Source organism: Panthera onca, chromosome D4 (genome assembly GCF_046562875.1).
Source record: "Panthera onca isolate mPanOnc1 chromosome D4, mPanOnc1 haplotype 2, whole genome shotgun sequence".
NCBI lineage: Eukaryota > Metazoa > Chordata > Mammalia > Carnivora > Felidae > Panthera > Panthera onca.
The window spans coordinates 86,336,630-86,354,728 of NC_138351.1; the positions used below are offsets into that span (position 1 = coordinate 86,336,630).

At 44.1% G+C, this 18,099-nt stretch overlaps 1 protein-coding gene across 13 annotated transcripts in view; it reads left to right on the forward strand.

Moving 5' to 3' along the window:
• Positions 1 to 18,099, forward strand: part of RALGPS1 (Ral GEF with PH domain and SH3 binding motif 1) — a 311,034-nt gene that overhangs the window by 155,911 nt on the left and 137,024 nt on the right. For all 13 annotated transcript variants that reach the window (XM_078436478.1, XM_081790947.1, XM_078436474.1 and 10 more), the window contains one exon: positions 7,934 to 8,060. In XM_078436478.1, coding sequence (XP_078292604.1) covers positions 7,934 to 8,060 — 127 coding nt within the window. The remainder of the gene's footprint in view (positions 1 to 7,933; positions 8,061 to 18,099) is intronic.

An 18,099-nucleotide genomic window follows, 5' to 3' on the forward strand; every position in this document is an offset into this window, starting at 1 on the left:
TGCTTAGCTGCTTGTGACTGGTCCCCTGTTTGCAAGTTGAGGTGAAGTATCAGAAGAGTAGTGTCGTGTGTCCATGGGGTCCAAATGGATACCGCATCCAAACGTCAAAAACATACTTTGCCAAATGGCAAGCTGCCATCTCTCTACTACCTTTCCAATCTTTTTAAAATTATTACTGATTTTTTTTATTTGAGTATAGTTGACACAAAATGTTACATTAGTTTCAGGTGGTACACCATAGTGTTGCAACAAGTTTGTATTATGTGACCATCTGTCACTGTACAATGCTGTTACAGTATCATTGACTATATTCCTCATGCTGTGCCTTTTATTCCTGTGACTTATTCATTCCATAACTGGAAGCCTGTATCTCCTACTCCTCTTCACCTCTTTTGCCCATCCCCCCACCCCTGCCCCTCTGGCAACCATTCATTTGTTCTCTGTATTTACAGGTTGGATTCAGCTTTTTGTTTCTTTGTTTATTCACTTGGTTTCTGAGTAAAATCATACGGTATTTGTCTTTCTCAGTCTGATTTATTTCACTTGGGATAACACCCTGTAGGTCCATCCATGTTCCCGCGTAATATTCCTTTGTATGTAAATACCTCATCCTCCTTATCCATTTATCTGTTGATGGACTTCTAGGTTGCTCCCATATTTTGGCTTTTGTGAATAATGCTGCGGTAGACATAGGAGACCTTTCCAGTCTTGTCCAAAGCAACACTTGACCACTTGACACGTTTTTGCCAAACTACTGCTCCCTTGAGCATCCCTGTGTGTTTCTACCCCCAGGCCACTGTTCATGCTTTTTTTTTTTTTTTTTTTTTTTTTTGGCCTCTGGAACCTCTCCAGCCCTGTCTCTACTGGTTGAAATTCTTAGAGATCCACTTCTAAGACTGCCTCTTCCTGAAGTTCCTCCTTTGCATGTTGGAGTTTGTTCTCTGTAGAGCCCTCTCATAGAGTCTCTGACCCTTCCCGTTTTAGCTAGGCTTTTTCATTACTCCACCAGGTTGGACAAAGGGGGTGCACGTTCAATGCCTGACTCCTCACCCACCCACAGCAGCTCTGCAGCCTGGATGGGCCCTTGGCAAACTTCCATTCGGGGACCAATCTCGACCTTCTGGCTCTACTCTTGGGGCTTTGTGGGAAGGTCTGCCTGGTGTTGCCATGAGCAGAATTAAAAAATATTAGCAAAATTATTGGAGACACATGATAAAAATTGTCCTCTATGATTATACATTATGTATGTATGCATGTGGTGTATGTATATATATATTTGTGCATGTAAACTGTGCATGTAACTGTGCATGTAAACCGTGAAAGGCTAATTTTTTAAGAGATAAACTCTTGACTCACATAGATAGAAAATGAATACTTGCCAAAGATTTTATTTAACTCATTAATTGGTGACAGAACCAGCAAGATAGTGCAACCAGTAAGATATTATCAAAAGAGAATCCGGAGTACTACACTTTCATAGTTAGGTTAAGGAATACCAAAGTAATTTTTTAAAGTTTATTTTATTTATTTTTGAGAGAGAAGGAGAATGACCACGTGTGAGCAGGGGAGGGGGAGAGAGAGAGAGACAGGGAGAGAGAATCCCAAGCAGGCTCTGTGCTGTCAGCATAGAGCCTGACATGGGGCTTGACCCCACAAACATGAGATGATGACCTGAGCCAAAATCAGGAGTTGGATGCTTAACTGACTGAGCCGCCCAGGCGCCCCCAAATAATTTTTAAATGGATACAAAATTCGTATTCCCAGGGTGATAATCAGTGACATTTCTCAAGACCTAATTTGTCTTTCTATGGACAGGAATTGTTGGCATGACTATGTTTTCCACAAGTTAATTTCTATCTTTACAGAGTTTTCAGTGGCCTTAGTCAAAGACAAATCGGGGACAGACAGCTAGCCCAGGCACGTCCTAAATTCCAGAGTCACAAGTTTTCCCTTACGTTACTTATGCATCTCCATTGCTAATAGCCTACATTAGACACGTGACTTTGGAGCTTATTTTTCAGAAACTGATAGTTTGTATCGAAAGAGGTAAAAATTACTTCTTCTGAGTGTCCTCGTTTCACTCCTTACTCATTCCATACTCAGTCTGTTCAATCCATCGGTCCATAGATTGTCCACGGCACTAAAAATTCTTTCCATACCAGCAGTAGACACTGGAATCGAAGTAGAACTCTGAGCCAGTTTGAACATATTTGGAGCAACAGACTCTTTGTCGAAAAGCATTTCCACGTATCAAGAAATGTTATTCTGTTGGAAAACATTTCCACGTATCAAGAAATGGTATTTTCTCAAGGCAAGGGAACAAGATACCAGTGTCCTCATAAAGAGGATTTGGAGGGACTTTTTCTTTTTCCCTTCACGGAGACAGCTTCCAGATTTGAACAATTTACCAGAAGAGGGAGGTTTTCTTCATTAGTCAAATACAAGTGCCACATATAGGTTCCCAGGGTGTGATAAGGGAGATTTCCCAAAGCAATCTATTTCTTCAGGTATTTGACCAAGATTTGTGGTCTTCCTGGCTTTTGACCCTGTAGCTTACGAGTCCCATTTATCCCATGCAGCTGACACTTTATTTAATATCAAATTCAGGGACTTGATTTTTACCTTGTAATTTTAGTATAGTTTGCATCTATAGTCACAGACCCTTTCTCAATCCTAATGTTGTATATTCTCTCATTTTTCCCTATTTGTAGAGGGTTTACCTGGGTTTAGTTATCATTTCTATAGGTCTGGTATTTAGTTTTGTTTTGTAACCTATCAATTCCTAATTTTATCTGTGAATCAATTTCCCTTACTCCCCCCGCCCCATTTACATAGCTTCTTGAGTTGAGTGTTTAATTCATTTATATTGTCACTTGCATAATTTGAAGAATTTAAAACCATGCATTTTCCTCTCAGTACAGTTTTGGCCTCATCACATAGCTTAACATATGGTGTTTCTCACTGTTTGTGGTTTGTTAATAGTCCATAATCCTGGCTTTTATTTTTTTTTCTTTGACCCAAGAGTTATGGGAGTTTTCAAATTTTTCCAAGGATTTGGATTTTTAAGTTATCATCGTTAGTTTTTCCATTCTCTTATTCAACAGATACGTAGGCAACATGCTTTCTGTGTTCGCAGCCATACCAGATGGTATGGGAATGGTGGCGTGAACACAACCAGCGTGGCTGCTGCCTTCATGGGACTCACTGTTTGCTGAGTGAGACACGTGTAATTGCGCAGTGAATCCCAAGCATTATAAATATTGTGGGAGAAATCTGAGGGTGGCTCACGACTTCTCAGTTTTTCTAGAAGTGAAGTTGCCTGTTGTATTTAGTGAACTCTTATTTCCTTATCCCTTTTCCTGAGCACGAATGCTTTCAGGATATGTTTGATTCAGGCAGGCAAGTACCTTATTTTCTTGTATGTTTTTTTTGATGGTTTCTTCCTGAGGCTTGCCATAAAGTCTGAAATCTCAAGGACCCTCAGTCCGTATGAGGTTTTTAGTTTATACGCTAGTTGTAATAAAAGTTTAAAACATACATGAGTAAATGCTGTTATTTTTTAAATAAACCCTATATTTAAAAAATTCAAGCCTTAAAAGAATTTTCTCAGCATATTAAACACAAATTAATTTTAAAAAATCACTAAGTTGCAAAAGGCTTAGTGAAACAGCTAGGACTCATTGCTCCTTCCATACTTGATTCATCCCCCAGAGGCAATCACTTCTGGTTATTGAGTGGTTTCTTCTGGTAGTTTCTGTCACACTTCCACCAATGTACTTTTGCTACAGTTTCTTGATCCATTTACTTTACATAACGGTGACTTCTTTGTATGATGGATATTGGTTTAGTTTTATTGAACCACCTTCTCTCTTTCTTCAAAAACACTCATGTTACTATAGTTAAATTTCTTTTGTTAAAGGAGTATTGAGTGTTTTAGTTATTAAGAATGTGTAAATACAGTTCTTTGTATATTCAAGTAGTAAATTATGAATAACATGGCCTTCCTGGAATACCATTTTGTTTCCCTGGCATTTCTAATTCCCTTAAAAAAAAATTCTTACTCTAACTACCATCTATCTTCCAGATAATATGTACAATGCTATAATAATACAGTATTTAGTGTTATATAATTATGGTATAGTACTATAGTATAGAATATGTATTGTAATATATATAATAGTGAATATTTAAAGTTATATAACATGTATAATATCTGGTAGATAGCTAGTATATTTACTAGACACATACACCTATACATATATATAAACTATTATTATGCATATTTTACCATAATTTTATATAATACAGTGGACTCTTAAACAACATGGGTTTGAACTGTGCGTGTCCACTTATACACAGATTTTTGTTTCAATAAATCCAGTACGATGTTTTTTATGTATTTTCTTCATGATTTTCTTAACAACATTTTCCTTTCTCTAGCTTACTTTATAGTAGGAATACAGTATATAATACATATACAAAATATGTGTTAATTAACTATGTTGTCGGTCAGCAATAGGATATGAGTAGTTAAGTTTTGGGGGAGTCAAAGTTATATGTGGGTTTTTTTAAAATTTCTTTTAATGTTTTATTTATTTTTGAGAGAGAGAGAGGCAGAGAGAGGGAGCCACAGAATCCGAAGCAGGCTCCAGGCTCTGAGCTGTCAGCACAGAGACCGACGCAGGGCTCGAACTCATGGATTGTGAGATCATGACCTGAGCCAAAGTCGGACACTTTACCGATGGAGCCATCCAGGTGCCCCTATACGTGGATTTTTGACCATGTGGGTGGTCAGCTCCCTAACTCCTGCACTGTTTGAGATTCAACTACATACATGTGTATATATGTGCATATATACACATATATATGTAAAATATAATTTTTAGATTATTTTATTATATATAACAAACATATAATATATCACCAGACTTTTATATAATATACAAAATCTTAAAATTTTTTTATTTTAATTTTTTATTATGTGTAATAAATAGATCTTTCTCCTCCCCAAACAAACATGCTATCCTGTCCAGTTTTCTGTCGAGCCTTCTTCTTCTCTGGAGACCTCTCTTCCAGGGCTGAGATAATGCGGACCAGTCATTCTTAAGGCTTAGCTGACCATCTGTCATCCCAGAACCTCCGTTTACTGCTCCTGGATGGGATCCGCTGTTTCTTGTATCCCATTATCTTCTTGTACTTGGTTTATTCCTTTATTTTGCTAGAGGAAGTTCTCGAGTAGTTTTCAAATACATGCATGGGAAATAGATGTTTGGAGTCTTCTGGAATCCTGTACAATACTATTCAGAAGTCTGATGCCATCTTGAATTTACTATGTAGGCACAGAGTGGAGCAGATGAGTGAAGTTAACCAGATCCAGCCCTTCTGAATGTGTATGTGAGTATGTGTATGTGGGGGGGGGGGGGCAGTGAGGGTGTAGATGGGAAGTATGTGTATAGAGACAAGGTTAACAGAGGGAAGTGTGACCTGGAGGAGCCTGGTTTTAAATTTCGGGAGCATGCAAACGTGGCTGCCTTTGGTTGTCTCACTCTGCTAAAGAACCCCAGCTGTTGGTTTGAAGTGAACGTGCAGGGTGATTTTTAGGCACATCTCCCAGGCCTCTAACCTCATATTGGCATGGTCACATCCATTGCCCAAGGCACAGATGACAGTCTGTATCTTGCATCGAGGCACTTGACAGGCTAGGCGGGTAGACTGGACGTGGCAGGGGATGTGGGCAGTTCCCCAGCTGGGACCAGAGAACCAGCGGTGTGAGCATCGAATGCCAGCACGGCTCGGCTGCAGTGTGTGAGGATAACAGGGATTTGTTGGACTGCTCGATGGACACGGGTGATTGCAAAGCACTCAGTGAGGTCCTAGGTTGCATTAGTAAAGAAATGACCTTCTGGCCAGCGGAGTACGGAATCGGCTCAACTTTACAGTGGGGCAGTTCACAACTAAAGGATCTGTTCTCATCTGGGTGTATATTGTTCTGTAGTGATTTCTCCTCCTTAAATGTTCATTTCAAATGCTCCTCTCTACGCCGAGCTTTCCTTAACACTTCCCTTGCCCATTATTTATTATTTGTCTGGGTTCTTGGTCTCTATTCACTTAACACGTTGCACCCTCTCCTCTATTGAATCGCGTTCCCCATAGATTCTCAGATAAGTCACTTCATCTTTGTGATGTTGAACCTGCTGGTTCTGGCTCCATCTTTGTCATTGGGCTTTGTAAAGATCAGATGAGTTGTATATCATGGTGTTGTACAAAAAAGCAAATGGGAGAGAGTGTTGTTTCCTGTCCATTTGTTAATCTGATATTGAGTAGCAGCCTCGAATTCGCAAGCTGGTTAAGCAGCTGTTGTTCCTAGTATCTGTGTAGCATCTCTACCTTGATGTGTCCTGAATTTCTCAGTGGGGAAAAAAAAAAGCTTGCTATTTATTCTCCAGCTTCTTCAACACTGGGACCTTTTTTCCAGCTTATTCTTTTGCCTCTCTTCCCTAATGTCCTTAAGCTGTCGCTGCTTAGCTGGGCTATCGTACGGCTGCATCCTCTGGGACTCTGGAGGCCAAGGATCAAGGAGGTGGGCGAAGCCTGCCCAGGGCAACTCGGGCTCTCTGACGCATCAGTCATGGCCTGAGTCGGGGATTTGCAGACCCAGGTGCTGGGAACTTTGCTGTATTTGTGCAGTAACCCAAAGGGGTTACTTTGGTACAAGAGGCCTGCTTCCCCTGGTGCTAGACAGCTACTGTTCCACTTCTCCATGCTGCGTGACGGGGCAGCTCGACATTGCCCTTCTTAGTGTGGTGGATATGGCTGGGCTGCCGGTCCACGTTCTTGCACAGACCATCGGGGTCTCAGAACCAAGCTGGACCAGAGATGCCCCATTTATACTCCTGAGCTCAGCCACTGATCTCCAATCCCGGAGGCCCTGGCTTCTGGAAGCCAAACTTGGGAGAGCTCCCAACATGCTTCTACAGCCATATGCTGTGCCAAAGCCAGTACTCTCTGAGTGACTGTCCCCCTGAATCCTCCTGCGAAGCCAGGTCTCCCAGCCTAGACTCCTTTCCTCAAAGCCTTTTTAAGGAGCCTTATTGCCATTTTCTGGCACTGAGTCTTAACCTGGGATTTGCAAGACAACGGCAATATGAGTCCTTAGTATCAAGTCTGGAAAACCAGGGGTTCAGATTTCTATTCCTTCCTTCTAAGAAGGCTCCTTACACCCAATGACCATCCTTGGTCACCTGGTGACCAAACTTTACATACCAGAGATCTCAGTCATAAAGGATCTTTATGTCCCTGTGGCTACCTTCTCATCCTGTCTTTGCTAAGATGACTGCATATGGAAGAGGAGTTTGGCTTCTTTTGATTAAAATACTGTACCCAGTATAAATATAGCACAACCATAAACTCCAGGGAATCAGGGATAGCCCGATTAGAGAGGCAGCCTGGCTGTGGGCACAGCATACGAGTGGACCATGTCAAATTTCCTGGGACCTTCAGCAGTGGTGACGATGTTGAGGAAGGAGCAGAAGGCTGTGGACCCAGGGGGAGACCTGATATAGCGGTGCAGTAACTCTAAGTGACTTTTTGTCTCTAATCTGCTTTACTTTGTGAGCTCCTTCTGTCATAGGGTCTGTGCACCCTTGGAGGCAGGTACTGTGCAGGGTACTCTGGCATCATTTAGAACAGTGGACTGGGTAGCTTTGGAGGATATCTTCCAAGTGTGAGATTTGGTGAAAAATGACAAAATTGAAGCCATGAAACTTCCCATCTCTGCACGCGACAGCTTCTTGAAATCTTCAGTGGTGTCCAGGATTTGGCATACTGCAGAAGGACGTTTCCTTCAGTCTTTGTGCACAGTTACCCTTTTTCCTTAGCTTCTTCTGGTTTATTTCTCTTCTGTCTCAGACTCTCTATTTTCTTTCCACTCCAGCTTTTGAATCGAAAAGACAAGACAACCTTTGAGAAACTGGACTACCTGATGTCTAAAGAAGATAATTACAAGCGGACCCGGGAATATATTCGAAGCCTGAAGATGGTTCCAAGTATTCCCTATCTAGGTAGGAGTCTGAATTGGCTTTATTATTTATTAAGAAATCTGTTCAGTGCCAAGTAAGATGTTTTTACAGTTTCTAGTTGATAAATTTCCAGAAGAAGTGTGGGCCATGGATAAAGAGGTAATTGGTTAGCTCCTCAGATTGGAACAGGGTGTTGATACTTCCCAAGGATGGGAACCTCGCTGAGAGCCTTGAAACAAGGGATATTCTGCTTCTTACATAAAGTAACCTGTGAATCACAAGCCTCCCCAGCCTCCAGCCCAGAAGGGTCATGAGACTTTCAGGTTCATCCATATTCTCTTGAACTAGGGGAGCTCAGGCCAAAACTCCTCTGTTCCGGTTTTTCTGGGCATTATTAACGTATTTTATAAGATTTGTATCAACAAAATTATAATGATTATGGATTTCTCTGATTAGAAAATAGCAAATGCTCATTGTAAAGAATCAGGAGGAGAAGAAAATTAATATCATTTGTTATCCCATGTAGATGTGATCACTGTTTTCCATCATACCCTTTCATTTGTTTGGGTGCGTATAAAAATCCATGTTTACAGTGAACATTTAATGTTATTACTTGCATTTCTATATTGTGTCTCAGTCCTGTCGGATGGGTTTGTCGGGCTCGAATTTGCTTTCTGACATGGACATTTAGACTGCTCCTCCATTTTGTTATTAAAATGTTGCAGTGAACACCCTTGTTGCAAAAACCTCATATATAGTTGTGATTATTACCTTACAATGAATTCTTATAAGTGCGATTATTGGGTCAAAATGTATGCAGAAATTTGCCTTTTTATGTATGTTTTTGAAACGCTCTCCACAGAGGCTGTGGCAACTTATACTTTCATGGCAAGGAGATAAAATTTTCTGTTTTCCCATATGCACAAATAATGTGTATTTTCATGTGCACGGGTTTTTTCTTTTCCTTTCTCTCTCAGTTTTTTATCTTTGCCAATTTGATAGGTAAAAAGTACTTTTTACAGTTTGGGTTTCATGGTTATGCTAATTTTCTGGAAAAAAACCCACTTCTATCTTTTTATAACCTAAAAATAGTATTATCAACAAGGAAATTTAAGATTTCATAGAATTGTCTCTCTAATATTTTCAGAGCTCTAGTGTAATTTTCTGGAGATACATTTCTGACACCTTGTAAGTGTCTTCCATGATCATTGTTTTCTAATTCTTTTCAAGCCAAGTTGGGAAATTTAATTTTAGTAGAAAATTGTCCACTTGACCCAAGTTTTCAAAATTATTTGCATAGAGTTTTTTCTCCTCATTTAATTTTCTTTGACCACATAGTTTTATGCAATATTCTCCTGTAACTTTGAGCCTTCAGTATATGAATGCTTGTATTTGCTTTGCATTCCTGACAGTTTGCATTTTTGTTTTCTCTTTCTTTTTTTAATTTGCTGTGCCAGAGGTATGTCTGTTGGTCTGTCCACAGAATTCGACTTTGTATGTATCGGCCGCATTATCTTTCTGCTTCCTAGTTTACTATCTGCTGTCAGTCTAGGATGTGATCTTTCTCTCCACATCTTAACAACTCCGAAGTGGGGATGCATCTTTCAAGTGACGGCAAACAAAGCATTGCAATATCGTTTATTGGTAAACAGTTATAATGACGTCCTAAATTTGATGAAATGTGGAATTTCTGCTTTAGTCTCTGATAGTTCGTTTCTCCTGTTTTCCTTACGTTGTTTTGTTATTTCTTTTAACTACTTTGGTCGAATTAGTAGCTCATTTGTATAAATACTGTTCTCAGCACTTTAATTTGGAAGACAATTTTAAGGAAACAGTTAAGGAAAACAATTAAAATAGAAAACAGTTTGCTCTGATTGCTGTTACCTGCTTTGTTATAGGGTTCTCAGTGATTTTTTTTTTTAAAAAAATCTGATTATAGTTTCAGTTTTTCTTTTATCCAAGTATTAAAGTAGTGGTTTTTTAATTTTTAAGGACTTGAGTTTTCTGTTTTTGTTTTCAAATGGCTTTATTGAGATGTAATTTATGTCCCACCCATTTAAAATGTGCAGGTCAGTGGTTTGTAGTCTATTTACAGAGTTGTGCGGCCATCAACACAATTTTGAAACATTTTCATCACCCTAAAGAGAAACCTTGCACTGTTAGTGGTCACCTCCTTTTCCTTCTGGCCAACTCTCTTCTGGCCTCACCCCCCCCAGCCCTTGGCAGCCATCAATCTACTTTCCGTCTCCACAGATTTGCTTATTCTGCACATTTCATAGAAATTTAATTGTACAGTATGTGGTCTTTTATGACTGGAGTTTTTCTCTTTAGTATCCGGTTTTCAAGGTTCATTCATGTTGGAGCACAATTGATGGTGTCTCATTCCTTCGTGTTGTCGAATGATATTCCACTGTATGGATATGCCACATTTTATTTTTTTATTTGATGGGCATTTGAGTTGTTTCACTTTTGGGCCATCATGTATTGTACTGCTGTGAACAGCTTTGGATTTTAAAATCACAAGTCTTCCCTTTAATATTACCATTTTGTAAAATATTTTTGAGAGAGAGAATGTGCACGTGCACACAAGTCGAGGAGGGGCAGAGAGAGAGGGAGACAGGGTCCAAAGTGGGCTGTGTGCTAGCTAACAGCAGAGAGCACAATGCAGGGCTTGAACTTACGGAACCTTGACCTGAGCCGAAGTTGGATGCTTAACCGACTGAGCCACCCAGGCGCCCCACAAGTCTTCTCCCTAATTATTTTACGTTGGTTTAGACTATGTGGCAGATATGCTTCCTAGGTTTTAAAAAATGTTTGATATTTGTCTTGTGGCTTAATATAAGATCGGTTTTTGTAAATCTTTCACGACTGCTAGAAAAGAAGGTGTAATCTCTCAAATTACTCCCATTATTACGTTATATTATTTAAATTACTAATTTGTGAGAACTTGGTCTATCAAGGACAGAAATATATGTGGGACTCCCCTTGCATTTCTAATAGCTTCTGCCTTACATTATTTAGTATATAGAAGTTTGTAACAGTTACAAATTCATGGTGAAGCGTCCCATACAAAGTGATCTTCATTCTGTTTGTTATTTGCTTTTACTTCTTTGTCTGACATTAATTCTGTGAAATCTGTTTTATTTTTTATTTGCGTTCATTTTATAAACCTGTGACCGTATTTTGGGTGTGAATATTTTAGATTGCTTTGTTCTAGGTGTGTTCCTTGAGAACTGCACTTAGTTGGACCCAGGATGAGAGACCTTGCCTTTCACTCACTGACATTTGTTTAGTCTTCATGCCATATTATTGAACTGAACATCATTCCGTGCTTTCTCATTCTTTCCTTGCTCTCCTCTTACGGCTTACTGTAAACCACAGTGTCTTTCCACTTGACTTGCCAGTCACTATCTCAGAGGGAGGAGGGTGTGTGGATATGCGCAGCTCACAAACCTGTTCTCGCTTTGCCCGAGGCTGATCAATGGAGGGATGAAATTGATAGTCTGAGGGTGGGGGTTGTCTAGCGCAGGCCCACTGGTTCAACTAGCAGAGATGCTCCTGGATTGTTAAGGACGGCTTCTTGTCTACTCCGGAGAGTGGTCATGAGAGCTGCTGCTTGTTGTCTGCTGTCTGTGTGTCTGGCACTCTGCTAGGCGTTTTGCTGATGGCCTGATCTCAGTGAACACTCGCAATGGCCCGGTGAATAAGCAGGCACTGAGAGGTCGCCTAGGGTCACATAACTAGAGAGTGGCAGAGCCAGGACTTGGCCCCCGTGGTCTGGCCGCAAGCCCTAGGCTCTGACACTGCCCTCTCCTGACTCCCCACGTCCACTGTCCAGGTCACTGTTTTCCTACTCTACCCTTACAGTTGCCACATGCGTGTCCTCTGCTATTTATGACTTGTGGGTGGCCTCCATCAGACACCGTATGAAGTAGGATGAATTATCTTGAATCTTTCTTGCGGCACTCTCTGTTCTTGGACCTCACAGTGGTGCTGTCTTGGGCTTCTGAGGGCAAACCGCACCGATACCGTCTCCCCTTTCTGATCCCCTGTCCTTTATAATCAGACTGAGCGTATGAGTCACCTCCTCAGGCCAGTGGCCAGAGGTCCCTCGTGTGCCACCCGATGTCTCTTGTCAGGCTGCAGGACAGGTCCGCCCTTGCGGTGGACACACTGCCTGTGTCGGCCCTCAGTTTCTGGAGCCGCGGCCCTCCTTGTCCTGGATGGCCTCATCTCAGCTGCCTCTTGTGGAGTGAGGTGAGTGCCTCTCTGGAGGTGAGTGCCTTTCTGGAGAGAGGCCTTGGTGCTGCACCACCCTCCTGCCTCTGCCCCCGAGAGCCCAGCCTCTGCGCTCCTGCCCTTCCTGCCCTTCCTGCCTGATGGCCGCTTCCCTCTCCCCGCAGCCAGTCGGGCTGCATTTCTCCTGCTCTATCAGAATGACTCCTGACATATATACGAGCGAAGAGGGAGAGACCAGGAGGCGACACCAATGTGCTTTCTGTTCTCAGGATGGCACGCGCGGGCTTACCACGGGGGGACACCACGGTTCCGTTGAAGAGAATGAAGCAAGATTCCCCTTCTGAGGCTCAGTGGGCTCGTCGCCCTAAGGGCAGTTGGGCCCTACCTGCCCATCTGGTCACCGTGGACAGACCCTGCCCACAGCCAGGTTGTGGTTTCAGTGCTCGTCCCTCTTGGAAACCCAACCTGTCCCGGGGCTGGATTTGTTTATCGAAGGAGGAATAGTTACATAATTCCTGGAAAGTACAATATAGGAAAAAATGTCTGAAACCATTTCTTTTTCCCTTGGCAAAGTCCTCACTGTAGGTCTTTCCCTTGGGGGGAGGGAGTTATTCTCTGGGAGGGACTTCAGGTCAGCCCCGGATATTTCCTGCTGCTTTGTTGCCTGCATTGCTGGAGACCTCGAATGCTGCTTCGGCAGATATTTGCCTCTAATGGCAGGTATGGGGTTTATTTTTATAACAATTCTTTTGAACCTGTGTGGAAGGTTCTATGGCAACTGGTTTCCAGGGATTATTCGGGACCGTCTGCTTGTACCCGCACGTAGCAGTTGCTACTGTGTGCGTGTGTATTCCAGCTCCTTCTCATGCAAATTTTAGGGCCAGTTGGCCGCACTTTGGCTCACTGTATCTTGTGAAGCATAATTTAAAAAACACTGAGGGAAAAACTTGCTACATTTTAAAAGTAAGACTGTCTCAAAAAGTTTCCTCCCAGTTACTTCAAAGCGTAAAAAGAATGGTGAGGGGCGCCTGGGTGGCTCAGTCGGTTAAGCGTCCGACTTCGGCTCAGGTCATGATCTCGCGGTTGGTGGGTTCAAGCCCTGAGTCAGGCTCTGGGCTGACAGCTCAGAGCCTGGAGCCTGCTTCGGATTCTGTGTCTCCCTCTCTCTCTGACCCTCCCCCACTCACACTCTGTCTCCCTCTGTCTCAAAAATAAACATTAAAAAAAAAAAAAAAAGAGTGGTGAGAATTAGGTCAATTATTTGCAGCTTAAATTTGTCTGATAGCAACTCCTTGTTAACACCCAGGTCAGACTAAAGAATGGCCTGCACCGTTTATTTCTAAACAGCTCTACTGACTCAGAGGGTGTTTGGTTTTCACTACCTATAATTCCCTCCAGGAAATAGCTACATGAAATTAAGAGTGCAGTGGATTTTCAAAGGTTTAGAACTGATTCCAAAGGTAACCATAGGCAGTCTGGAAGACCGTGATCTCTCAAGGAACAAAAATTAGGCACTCTGACAGTTCTGAATTGTGAGAGAACATTTAGACATTCTTGGTAAATTTACCCAGTTTTTATCTGAAAATAGGAGATGGATTTTGGCCTCTGATATGTGAAGGGAATTTCTAGAACCTAAGGAATTCCTTCAGACAAGCAAACCCTTCCATAAATAAAGCAAGGCTTTGTTTTCAAATATGGACTCTGAAGTTTAAAATAAAGGCAAGTTGTTTCCAAGCGTAAAAGAGACCTAACCTGTGGGGTATCTAAAAGGACTCTCAGAAAGAAGCACTTATGCTGTGTCCCAAAGCCCCCAGAACAGCACAGGGAGTGAGGGGCTTGCACTTGGAGCCTGAGGGCAGCATGTGCCAGCCCTCCGCTAGATGGTGTGTTCTCGGTGCCCACCAGCGAATGATGGGTGGTGGTGGATGAGACAGATACCCTTTCTGCTCTGGTGGCACCCACAGCCCAGACCTGACCGGCAGGAGTGAACCGGAAACTGAAAGTGAGCTGAGCACCATGAAGGGAAAGGCAAAGGAGCATCTATAGAGGGGGCCCCACCCCAGTGTGGGGGGCCAGGGAGGGCTTTCTGGAGGGAAGCCCTAAAGAATGAATAAGCTAAGTGAAGAGGTGGGAGGTGAGCATGCCAGACAAAGACAACAGCTTGTGCAAGAGCCCTGGAGTGGGGAAAAACATGTTTGTTGGAAAAAACTGGCTGGAGAGTAGAGAATGAGGTGGAGGGTGTTGTGAGAAGCAGCTGGAGTGGAAGGGAGGGGTGAGATGGCCTGGGGCCCAGACACCGTGAGTGGGGAGCTCAGGCCCCGATCCCCCTAAGAGCAGTAGGGAGCCACGGAGGGCTTGAGGCAAGGGCCTGGCCAGATTGGATTGGCACTGGACACACTCCGCCTTGCCTACAGCGTGTGAGTAGCTTCGAGGAGGCCAGGCTAGAGGAAGGAAGACCAGAGAGGGGAGCATGAAGAAGCCCATGGTACATCACTGTATGTGAGAAATTGCTAGAGGGGGAGGGAAGGCCTTTTAAAAACAGTTCCTTTTAGAGCAGAGCCTTGGAAAGACATGAGACAGTTGTCAGTGAGCCTGTCCCTTACACCCGATGGAGACACATGGCATTTCCCTGTGCTTTGGCGTTGCGAATCAGCGTGAACATTTGAGTTGTGTTCCCCTTACAGCAGAGACGGAAGGGCCAGCGCCATGCTCTCTCAGTCTACCCACACAGGGCAGGTGGATTTGGGCCGACTGATGTCACTGGCACTTCTGCTTCCTCGAACATGGGTCACAGTGGCCACCGCCACCCCAGGACCGAGTCTGCCAGCTCCCAGTTCAGGGTGGCCACATTTTTATCCGGCTGTCCCCAGGTTTGCCAGCACTAAGGGTAGTCCTTTCCTTTAATGCCCAACTGAAAAATTTCCATTCCGCAGGCAGGAAATCCAGACTTTTTTGTTTTCAGTTCCCCACCCCACGTGTTTCCAAGGATCCCCAAGGAATACTCACTTGTTCCACAGGTCCATCCTGGTTGTTGCATGGTGCCTCAGCTGGCTGCTTGGCTCCAAACCCCTGATCCCTCCCTCCGGCATCTCTGCCTTTCCTACCCAGTCCCTGCAGCTGGACCTGTGTGGAGCCAGGCTCCTCCTTCCTCCCCCAGGGAGCACAGTTCGGGACGGATCCGGGGATGCCAGTGCCACAGAGGAAAGCTTGAGCCTGCATTCTGAAATGCCTGCTCCCGGAGCCCCTGGACCATGCCCTTTCTCCTCTTAGACAGCCACACGCGGCAGGGCCGACCCGTTGCCCTCCCATTGCTAGCGGAGGAGAGCCTTTGATCAAGTTTCCCCTTCCTCAGATGGAGGCATCCACCCCCTGGGGGGCCCAGCGAGTGGGGATAAGCTGCTGCCCTCTGACCCGTCTCCAACAGGCTTCTCAGTCAACAGAATAATCACAAAGGTAACTCCATCCCAAACGAAGGAAACCTTTTCCGTTATTTTGTAGAGTGGTCAGCTGCACATTGTCTTAAATCTCTCCCTTCCAGAAGAGAAATTTGCCTTTACTTTTGCAGTCTATGAATTTGTTACCTTAAAATTCACATTTCTCTGGGACTTCACAGTCGGGTTCCATTTTTACAAAAAGCCAGTGGATGTTATTAAAACACCCATTTTGTGAGTGAGGAAAGCCACAGTTTGACCTATGACTTAGCCAATGTCATATGCCAGGCGGAGACCCAGTGCGACTCAACATCGCACGCTCTGGCTGGGGTTCCACTCAGCCCGAACTCACGCACCCTCTGTCTTACACCTCTGTCTCCCTGGAGAGAAGCGGTGTGGGAGGAAAACACGTGTGGGGGTGGGGGGTGGGGGTGGCATTTGCTCTGCTGCCCACAGCTAAGCACCTTGTCACCTTTGTCCCTTCTGGGGCACAGGGAGTACTTGGAGTCAGCATTTCTCTGCGTCAGGAAGTTTTGTCTGATCCCCAAAAGGAGGAGGTAAGGGCAGAGCCCATTTTGTGCCAGAGAAAGTGTGTTTTCATAGCAGGAATCTGCGTACTCCTCAGGATGGCTGTTCTGCTTTGCCTTTTGGTCTCTGGGTTTCTAATTTGAAGCTCATGGTTGTGATCACGACAACTCTTGGTTATTCTCTCACATGTGACTGGCACTGCACTGAGCACTTTACTTTATGAGCATGATCTCACTTCATCCTCCTGACGTGACGCTCTTTCCTCTGAGAGAGGCACTATTTTTAACTTATTTCACAGCTGCAGAAGCCGAACAGGACTCATGTGAAAGGTCTCACCACTTAGGGGTGCCACCTCGGACTGGTGATAGCAGTGCCCAAGCCACGTCTGACCCAGTGCCCAACCACGAACCTCAGAATATGCCATATTTCCCTGTAAAAGGTCTTTACCTTCTGGGGAAACCTGGACAGTGGACTGAGAAAGAATGTCTCTGGGGACTCTCCTTTGTGTAGCGAGGGCTTGAGATGGGGGACTGAGGGGCCCCCCCCGCCCCGGGCCAGCTAGCCCCGAGGAGGACAAAGGTTGGGGGCTTGGGTTGGAGGAAGGGCTAGTGAGTTTCCCCATCCTCAGGACTAATCTGGCACCGTGGATGTCCTCCTTGCACTGGTTTGGAAAGGGAGAGTTAAGATAATTGGAATGGAGAATCTGAAGGATTCTGAGTGGTTGGTGGCTTGTAAGATGGCCCCAGTGCTCCCTGCTCCCCAGTATTCCTGTTCTTGTGCCATCCCTTCCCCTTGAGCACGGGCAGAACGCACTGACTTGTTCCTGACAAACAGAATATGACAGAACTAATGGGACATCCATTCTGAGATCAGATTATTCAAGGACTAAGCCTTCTTTGTGGGAGGCTTGTTCTCTCTTCCTGGCTCTTGGATTCTGAGGGAATCCAGCTGTATTTGGCAGTCCTGTGGAGAGTCCCCCGAGCCAAGGGATTGAGGCCTGCTGGCCACCGCATGAATGAGTTTGGAAACAGAGGCCACCTCAGTGGAGCTTTCAGATGAGACCACCGCCTCCGCCTGTGGCTTGACTGCATCACTTGAGACTCCTTGAGCCAGAGGCACCCAGCTGAGATACACTCAAATTCCTGACCCACAGAAACTGCAAAGTAATAAGTAAGTAAGCTGCTGTGTTTTGGGGCAAAATCTATCACACAGCAGTGGATAGCTAGCACATCACACAAACTTGATCACTACCCCACGTTTATTACTTTATTGCTTCAGCTGTAAAGCTGAGCACACAATAGACAGTAAGATCGATCTCCAGGGCAGCAGGAAGTGCTGGGTCCCTCTCAGAAGCTAATATTCACGGGAGGAAATCCTATAGGACAAGGCGGGGGTGGTGGTTGCCACTTTAAGAGGTAATGAATTCTTACAGCCCTGTAAGGAAGAGGGTGCCTGAGAAGGGCCTCAGAAGTTACCCTCAGAAAGGCTGTGGTTCCCTAATCAAGTGTATGTTGGGCGTTAGAAGGTAACATGTCCAGGCTTTCGGAGGCCCACGAATGCCTGCTTAGGAAACTGGAAGATTTCCATTCTGTGTGCCCCCCAGAAAGCTGTGCTCCAGGGTGAATTCAGTGTCCACCCATTCTCTTAAAAACTGTTTTGATTACAAAAGCAACACCCTGTTTGTTGTAAAACTCATGAAATGAACACTAAAAAGAAGTCTGTGAAGTAAGAAGCGAAAATCCCCTTCTTCCTCGCCTACTTTCCAGAAGTAGCCACAATTAACAGTCGGTGCGTATCCTTCCGGAGGTTTTGTTCTCCACACACTGATGTATGTGCATGTGTGTGGGGCGCAGGGGATGCAAGGAATAGTATGCCTTTTAACC